The sequence below is a fragment of the Malus domestica genome, chromosome 07 (genome assembly GCF_042453785.1).
Source record: "Malus domestica chromosome 07, GDT2T_hap1".
NCBI classification, from domain to species: Eukaryota; Viridiplantae; Streptophyta; class Magnoliopsida; order Rosales; family Rosaceae; genus Malus; species Malus domestica.
This window is the reverse complement of record NC_091667.1, coordinates 11,452,419-11,461,526: the sequence shown is the minus strand read 5'-3', so window position 1 is coordinate 11,461,526 and position 9,108 is coordinate 11,452,419. Positions and strand designations below refer to the sequence as shown.

Here is a 9,108-nt window from a genome sequence, read left to right as displayed (position 1 = left end):
TTAATGAAGATTTCAAGCATGAAGGTCCAACACATTTAGAAGTACCCAAATACAAAGTTGATAAGTCTTGCAATTGGGCATACAAATATGATAAAACCTTACAAGAGTGTCAATACAAATACCATAAACCCTTACAGAAGGAACTCATGCGATAAACTATATGTGTGTATGCAAATATTTTTTTTTTCTTTTATGGTGCTGCTCATTTGTCTAACTTCTAATTTCACACCATCTCAAAAGTTGGAAGACTTGACTTCAAAAATTAACTCACGAATAAATTAGTCAAGAGCATCTTTTATACATGTAGAAGATACGATGCACTTGTCCTCATTACACCCATCTCCATCACTTTTTAGAGATTAATTTGCGGAAGAATTTTATGCTGATGCCAGTCTATAAATAGTTGTATCACTTTCCACTCCATACATAGCTAAGAGTGCAAAACAAAAAAAAAAATAAATAAATCAAAATATTGTTGTCATGGGGTTTCTTGATATCTCCACCATTCGCATTTCAAAACCAGTACTAGTTTTGTTGCTGTTTCATCATGTGGTTATTGCTAACTCTTCCTACTCTTCGCAGAAGCAGTATCCATCTTGCCCTGATGAGGAGAAGTCCGCCCTGCTGCAATTCAGAGACAGCTTTACTATTGACAAATCTGCTTCTAGATCTCCCGATGCTTATCCAAAGGTTTCATCATGGAAACCAGCTGAAGGAGGAAATAGCACCTGCTGCTCATGGGAAGGTGTCAAGTGTGATGAGAAGACGGGTCATGTGATTGGCCTAGATCTTGGTAGCAGCTGTCTCCACGGCTTTATCAACAGCAACAGCAGCCTCTTCCGCCTTGTTCATCTTCAAAGGTTAAACCTATCTGACAATAACTTCAATTACTCTCAAATTCCTACTAGCATTAGGAATTTTCCAAGCCTTACTCATCTTGACCTCTCTACCTCTGTCTTTTCTGGTCAAGTCCCTTCTGAACTTTCACTGTTATCCAAGTTGACATACCTTAATCTAGCTCTCAATCTCGATAGATTGTCAGAAGATAAGGATCATCAGTCGTCAGAAGAGGAGAATTATCCCTTGTTGAAACTTGAAGCATCAGATCTTGGAAGCCTAGTTCAAAACTTAACCAGTCTCGAAGTACTTTCTCTCAGTTTTGTAAATGTATCTTCGGCAATTCCTCATTCCATGGCTAATTTATCATCTTTGACAACCCTCTACCTCAGGGACTATCACCTGTTTGGTGAATTTCCAGTGAGAATTTTCCAACTGCCAAACCTAGAATCTCTTAGTGTGAGATACAACCAAGATCTGACTAGATATTTTCCTGAATTTAATCAAAGCAGTCCTCTCATCTTACTGAAAGTCGGCTTTACTGCCTTTTTTGGAACAATACCCTCTTCAATTCAAAACCTTCATTCACTGCAAAACTTCGATGTGGCTCAATGCAATTTTTCGGAAGGGTTGGTTCCATCTTTTCTTGGGAATCTTAGGCAGCTCACTTATCTAGACATTTCAGCCAATAAATTTGGAGGTCTAATTCCTGATTCCTTGGCAAACCTTACCCAACTGGCTACTTTTAGGATTAGTACAAGTCGATTAACTGGTCCAATCCCACCTTGGCTAGGCAACTTTAGCAAACTAGATTACCTAGATTTTGCTTTTAATGAACTGAATGGTTCAATTCCTGCGTCATTTTCCAATCTCACAAACCTTCAGATCCTTTATCTACATTACAATAGTCTGAGTGGTGTAGTAGAGTTTCAAATGTTTCAAAATCTACACTTTCTTTACCAACTCCAATTAAATTGGAACGGTTTAGAATTTGTCACTGAATCCAGAATTTTGAATTCAACAGTTCAACAGTTCACCATTCTTGGATTGAGTAATTGCAGCCTAACAGAATTTCCAGCCTTCTTACAATATCAGAAGGGTTTGCAGCGTTTGGACCTTTCTGGAAACAAAATCCGAGGCCAAGTACCAAAATGGATGTGGAACACAAGCATAGAAACTTTGGTCTTTTTAGACATTTCTCAAAACTCCATTTCAGACCAACCTCCACTTTTCCTTCCTTGGGTGAAACTGATATGCTTAAGGTTTACGTCCAACATGTTTCATGGATCATTACCGATACCTCCACCAACCATGAAAGAATATGCAGCTAGAGACAACAACTTTACTGGAGATATCTCACCGTTGCTTTGCAATATGAAAAATCTTCAAATCTCACAAACCTTCAGATCCTGTATCTACATTTAGCAAACTAGAGTACCTAGATTTTGCTTTTAATAGATTAAATGGTTCAGTTCCCGCGTCATTTTCAAATCTCACAAACCTTCAGATCCTGTATCTACATTCGAATACTCTGACTGGTGCAGTAGAGTTTCAAATGTTTCAAAATCTACAATCTCTTTACCAACTCGAATTAAGCGGGAACGGTTTAGAACTTGTCACTCAATCCAGAATTTTGAATTCAACAGTTAAACAGTTCACCGTTCTTGGATTGAGTAATTGCAACTTAGGAGAGTTTCCATCCTTCTTACAATATCAGAATGGGTTGACACGTTTGGAAATTGCTGGAAACAAAATCCGAGGCCAAGTACCAAAATGGATGTGGAATACAAGCTTAGAAACTTTGCTATTTTTAGACATTTCTAATAACTTCATTGCAGACCAACTTCCACTTGTCCTTCCTTGGGTGAAACTGCTATGTATAAGGTTTTATTCCAACTTGTTTCATGGATCACTACCGATACCTCCACCAACCATGCAAGAATATGCAGCTGCAGACAACAACTTTACTGGAGAAATCTCACCGTTGCTTTGCAATATGAAAAATCTTCTGTCCCTTGACTTGTCGAAAAATAACTTGGGTGGTATGCTTCCACAGTGTCTCGGAAACTTTAGTGATCATCTAATTCTTCTACTTCTCGGAAACAACTCTTTTCACGGAATTATTCCTCAGACATACAACAAAGGAAGTAGTTTGAGAATGATTGATGTGAGTCATAACAAGTTGCAGGGGCAGTTGCCGAGGTCATTGGCCAATTGTGTGATGCTTGAGTATCTTGTTTTGTCAAACAATCGTTTCAATGATGTTTTTCCCATTTGGTTGGGGACTCTTCTAGAGTTAAAACTTTTGGCAATGCGCCATAATGGATTCTACGGTGTGATTGGAAAATCTAGAAAGAATGTCGATTTCCCCAAGTTACGTATTCTTGATTTGGCTTACAATGATTTTACTGGTGTGGTTCCATCCATGTTTCCAGATATTACTGTAAACAAGTCAACATATATGAACACAGGCGTAGGTTATGATGTCGATGGATTCCCGGTTTTTAGCAATGTTGATTACCAACTCATGATAGCAACAAAAGGTTTGGAGCAATACTACCCAAAGATCCGAGAAGAATTTGCATCCTTTGATATCTCAAGCAACAAATTTGAAGGGAAAATTCCAGAATTCATTGGGAATATTAAGGATCTTCGTTCGCTGAATCTATCCCACAACATTCTCACTGGTTCTATCCCATCATCCTTTGGAAACTTGATGAAGCTTGAATCATTGGACCTTTCACAAAACAAGCTCTCAGGACGTATCCCCCAACAGCTGGTGCAACTTAATTTTCTTTCCAGTTTCAATGTGTCTCACAACAATCTCACAGGTGCTATACCACAAGGAACCCAGCTTTCTTCCTTGAATGTCACTGCATACGAGGGAAACCCAGGGTTGTGTGGAGATCCATTGCCAAAGAAATGTGGAAATCCTAAGGCCCCTGAACTTCCACCTTCAACCGTCGACGAAGGTGATTCTAGCTCAGAAGGCATATTTGAATTGGATTGGAATATTGTTTCGGCCGGATGTGGAAGTGGGTTGGTAGTGGGATTAGTTCTTGCGGATGTTGTGATCACAAGGAGGCCCGACTTGTTTCTTAAGATTGTTGGAATGATCAGGCAAATGATAAGGAAAATTTAGAGTACTAGTGGGGGAAGTAGAAATTCAGTTTGTTACCGTTACTCATTTCTTGTTGTCGTTTGTTTTCTCTGTTGTGGTTTCTTTTCTTTACTTTCTATATGTTTAGTTATAAGTTTGTCAGGTTATGTAAGTGTATGTCCCTCCTATTTTCTTGTACTTTCGGTTTCTTTATTTTGAGGGGTAAGGTTTATGTCCCCCCAGACTAGGTGTAACTTTTTTTTTATTCAATAAATTTTCCCTACCGTCGAGGTTTCTTTAAAAAAAAAAAAGATACAATGTATTGGTGCTTTTTAGCTTTTAGTTGATTGTGTTGTTCAAGTTCAAGACTCGGCCCTATACATCATATTCTTTTTAAGTTATATCAGTTTGCTTGTACTGGGGAGCTTCTTTAACAACTAAATGGAGATAGAAAGTAATGTAAATAAAGGTAGTAGAGTGCTGCGTGTTTTCATGGATTTGGATTTTCTGAAATTAGAATGAAAGCAGCTATGTTCATTTGAAAGGATTCTTATTCATTCGATTAATTGGAGACAATCTTTTCAATCAAATGAAATCGAAACTTTCCTATGCCTTAGTAACTAAGAATACTTGTACAACAGTTGCATATTTAAGAGTAATGAGTATAGCAAGAATTGTCTAAAATTCTAAAACCAGAGCTACGAAATTTGTACAACATTTTGTTCCAATCATCGGAGGGAATGAATGAGAATCGTGGATTACAAGGGAACTGGTTTTGCAGGAACAACTTGTAAACTGAATACATCAGTTGTGCAATAGGCAACAAATGCAAAAGGGCTGGTGGACTTGAAGCGCAGAAACAGGAAACATCATTGTCGTTAGCCCTAAAACTTGTGTTATATCATTGATGAAATAATAATGTTATCATTAATATAAATATCTATCTTATAAATTCTCCTCAATAGTTTTCATGTAATTTCTCTTTTGTCGTACAAGGACAATACATCTTTATTCTTGCAAAAAACATTTTCACGTGAAGATATTATAACTTTATAAGAGTACTTTTATTTTATGTACCATTTTTCAAGATTATTGACATATTTTAACAAGAAAATTAATGGGAAAAAACAAGTCATTGGTACATGTGAAGAGGTGAAGGCGAAAGTCCCACATTGGAGAATAACAAAACCTTTCATATTATTGACATATTTTAACAAGAAAATTAATGGGAAATAACAAAACCTATTTGTGTTTTTGTGTGATGGATTCGTACTTACAAATAGAGAAACAAGACTGTTAAAGCAGAAATGACAGAAAAGGTTTCCAATCCAAATCCCTAATCGGAAAAATATATCATACAAAAACACAGCTGTGATCCAAATTTTAATCAGCAGAAAGACCCAACTATAGTTGTGGATCCAAATTTTAATCCAGCACAAAGACTAACCTTTTGGAATCGAGGAATCAAGGTGGGCTGTCGAGACTCGAAACGGCGAGAGGAAGCTTGTGGGCCGCGAGGGTGAGTGCGAGGTGGGCGAGTGGTCGACGTCGAGGAAGGACTGAGTGAGGCTGAGATGGGGTACAAGTCAAGCTGAACAGCTGCTGAGTCGTGAGTGAGTCTCACAGACTCTGAAAGTGAGACAGCGCGGGGGAGAAAATACGAAGAATGAAAGGAATGAAGGGGAAGGCTGCCAAAACGAAGAAGGGAAGGAAGACGTAGTTTGGGAGTGAGATGCTTTTCGAAGAATGAAAGGAGTGAAGGGGAAGGCTGCCAAAACGAAGAAGGGAAGGAAGACCTAGTTTGGGAGTGAGGTGCTTGAAAAAAAAGCACATATGAAAAAAAGTTGTAAGGGTTTTAGGTGTTTGGTAAACTGAAAAAAAATGGCTTATTTTGGAAGCTGCTGTGAGAATAAGCTGAAATCAAAGGAAAAAGCTGAAGCTGCTATTTGCAGCTTTGGAAAACTGGCTTTTTTTCAAAGCACACAGAGCTACAGTGCTCCTTTAATGAAAAGATCCACTATTAAACTGTTTTTTTTTTTCCAAAAGCACTTTTACAAAAAATTTTACCAAACGCTCTGCTGATTTATTTCACAGCCGCTTATTCTCACGGCAGCTTTTTTTTCAAAGTACAGCAATACCAAATCAGCCCAAAGTAGGACGTCGCGTACAACTTAGGGGTTAAAAGGATGTTTTCTCTGTGTTGGTCTCATTCTCCCATTTTCTTTTTCTCATTGCTTCTGAAGAAACCAAATTGCAGATTTCTTTTCAATTTCTTATTTACATGTTTTAAATTATCTCTGTAAATTTAGGTGTTTTTTTTATTTTTGTTAACCTTTCATTTAAAAAAAAGTTGAGCTACCATAAAACTAATTGACAATACGAGAGGTAGCTTAACTTCTTATAAGCCTATGCAAGGTCCCTTCTTCCATTGACGTGGAACTCATTCTCTTCTTATAAGCTTATGCAAGGTCCCTTCTTCCATTGACGTGGAACTCATTCTCAACACATTCCCTCACATGTGGTGAATTTTCAAGCCTAACACATGAACAACACAACGGGATGACGTGGAACTTGTGTGGCCGTTTGGCTTCACACGTGGGACGACATGCTCTGTACCATGAAAAAAAAATTAGGATTCCACTATAAAACCAATTGTTTGTAAATTTAGGTGTTTCGTCTCTCTGTTTGTTGGTTCTTCTTGTGCAAATATTGATATGCTTAAAAGCCTGCTGCATATGTGCAATGGCGCACCACAAATTTCTATGTATTATGGTTGTTAGGACAATAGATTAGGGTGCACAATACATTACCTGCTTCCTCATGAAGAATGGTTGTTTCTTATCAATCATTATTTGAAGGAAAAGACCTATTAGAAGCTTTTTAGTTGCTTGGTATCCATTCACACATCCTTAATTCCTATTTATCTCTTTTATACATGGTCCATATTAGCTTATGATGGTCTTCCCCATTCAGGTTCATATTTTGTGATATGTGCTTTGCTTAAATGTTTTAGAAGGTTATTGGAGCTCTCTTTGTTAAAGTGAAATCTTACAAAGGCATGTGAAATTTCTCCTAACATGGGAAAATTAGTCAAATTACAAGCTACATATGTTCTTTCACTAACTGCTTAAATCATTTAGTCCACTTACTAGATTGTGAGAAAAGATAGGCGAGAAAAATATTAGCTGTGTTATGGTTTTACTAAACAACCATAATTATATAACACATGTTTTGTATCCTTCAGCTCATCACACTAATCATAGTTGGTCAGTTTAATTATTAGCCGCTGATAAGTGTTTGTAAAGAATTTAGTGTAGACATGGGAATTTAGACAAATTCAAATTTATAGATTCGAATGGGTCAAGGTTGATGTGGTAAGGAATTTATGGACACACACATATAACACGTATTCCTTTGTCAAGCATTTTCAAAGTTCTATTAGCTTAAATACAAATTGTTTTTCAGAAATCAAACATGCAAAATTTCTATGCGTGTTTTAAATTGGTTGTAGGAAGTAGGCTTCAGAGTGGACATTCTGTGTGAAAGTTGTTTTCGTCAGATATGCAATAGAAATTTGCATAATTGGGGAGTCTGGTGTTTGTCAATGTTTAATGGACTTCTAGCTTTAAAACCCCACAATTAGCAAGCAAGACGAGGCTTAATTTGTGGTCATGTAGGTTAGGTTAAATTCTTACCTTAATAGGTTTAATTTGTGTTCTATTACATCCCATTGTGCTTTTATTTATATTTATAGGGAATGTTAAATTCTTACCCTAATAGGATTACAATTCTAATACAATAATATCAAAATAATATCTAGTCTAAGAGATATGAATCCCATAAGAATATCCTAGATATATTAGAATTTACACAACCACATTTCTAATTTAATAGGACTACAACATAAAGTTTGTTATTACGAGTGTTTATATATATATATATGTATATCCTAGATATATTAGAATTTACACAACCACATTTCTAATTTATTAGGACTACAACATAAAGTTTGTTATTAGGAGTGTTTATATATATATATGTATGTATATATATATATTTTTTATATTTTTAAGACTTTTATGTTAATAAAAAACTATTATTAAAGGTTGCTACAACCATCTTACTTACCAGTGTTCTAAAATCAGCCTAGGCATTGCCTAGGCGCTCCACGGCTGACTGCCGATCCGATTAAGGCCTAATCGTTAGAAAAATCGGATAAATAATTCGGCTGCGTTTAGCCAAGACCTATGAGGGTTGGGCGGGCAAGGCAGTGTTGGACGGGCGGCAGGCAAGCTGAGTCTTATTAGAAATATTGGAACTGCAGCTGTATAATCTTCCAAGCCAACTGGGTAGAAAAGCATGCGCGGCGGCGATCGAGAAGGGACGAAGATGATGATGAATAGTAAAACACTTTAGAATAACCCAACCAAACGACATCGTTGATTTTAAGTGAATTCCCATAAAGCATCTTTGCATTGAACTTTAATAATGAGCTTCCGCACAATTTGGGCTTGTCACCAAACTAGTAAGGTCCAAAGTGAACTAAAAAAATATCTATAAATAAAAGTTTTTACTTAATGAATTTTTTATACTGTTTATTAATAATAGAACAAATCTTTATCAATGAAAAGAAAAAAAGGAAAATGCATGTTTTAATCTAAATAGCCACTTATTTATATTTATATGATATGTAATAAATTTATTTAAATTCGTTTAATTCACCTTACTCCTGTGGCCTTGAGTTTTAACCAACCTCCAGACTGGCACCTAACGTTTTTTAAAATCATAATCTTTATTATTGGATTCTTTGATCTCTTTTACGTTTTTCTTTCATTTTTCATTAATTTAACATTTTTTTAAAATAACATGTAATGTCATATTACGTGTTAATATTAACTACCAAATTCGGTCAGATTATATTACTTATTTATTTTAATAAATATAATATGACATGATAGTTAAGATATGGAGATGTCTCGATGTGAATGTCAGGTGCCCACAATAGAATCTGACAATGCATCATTCTGCCCTTAGATCCTTTCTTCGAGATGAAAAATTTTTAATTGTAACAGAAACATAAATAATACAGCACATACTTTTATGTAACGGATGAAATTTTTGAATTTTTAAGTTATTAACCTCCTATGCAACGTAAAACGTAGTGTACCAAT

General features: G+C 36.1%; 1 protein-coding gene and 1 long non-coding RNA gene across 2 annotated transcripts; one reads left to right on the top strand and one right to left on the bottom strand.

Annotated features, from left to right (window-relative positions):
• Nucleotides 1–480: 480 nt before the first annotated feature.
• LOC139197689 (receptor-like protein 6) lies at nucleotides 481–3,979 on the top strand. The gene is made up of 2 exons (XM_070825641.1): nucleotides 481–2,198; nucleotides 2,296–3,979. The coding sequence occupies exons 1-2, from the start codon at nucleotides 481–483 to the stop codon at nucleotides 3,977–3,979; spliced, it is 3,402 nt and encodes a 1,133-aa protein (XP_070681742.1).
• A 461-nt stretch (nucleotides 3,980–4,440) lies between these two features.
• LOC139197368 (uncharacterized) lies at nucleotides 4,441–5,652 on the bottom strand. The gene is made up of 2 exons (XR_011582728.1): nucleotides 5,385–5,652; nucleotides 4,441–4,782 (listed from the first exon to the last, which is right to left on the bottom strand). It is a non-coding gene; the product is annotated as an uncharacterized lncRNA (long non-coding RNA).
• Between the last annotated feature and the right edge of the window lie 3,456 nt (nucleotides 5,653–9,108).

What these genes read in the sequence shown, in the direction of transcription:
- LOC139197689 (XM_070825641.1), top strand. Translation starts at nt 481, where the DNA reads ATGGGGTTTCTTGATATCTCCACCATTCGCATTTCAAAACCAGTACTA. An exon ending in TTTACTGGAGATATCTCACC is followed by an intron (nt 2,199 to 2,295) that starts GTTGCTTTGCAA and finishes TGCTTTTAATAG; the next exon opens with ATTAAATGGTTCAGTTCCCG.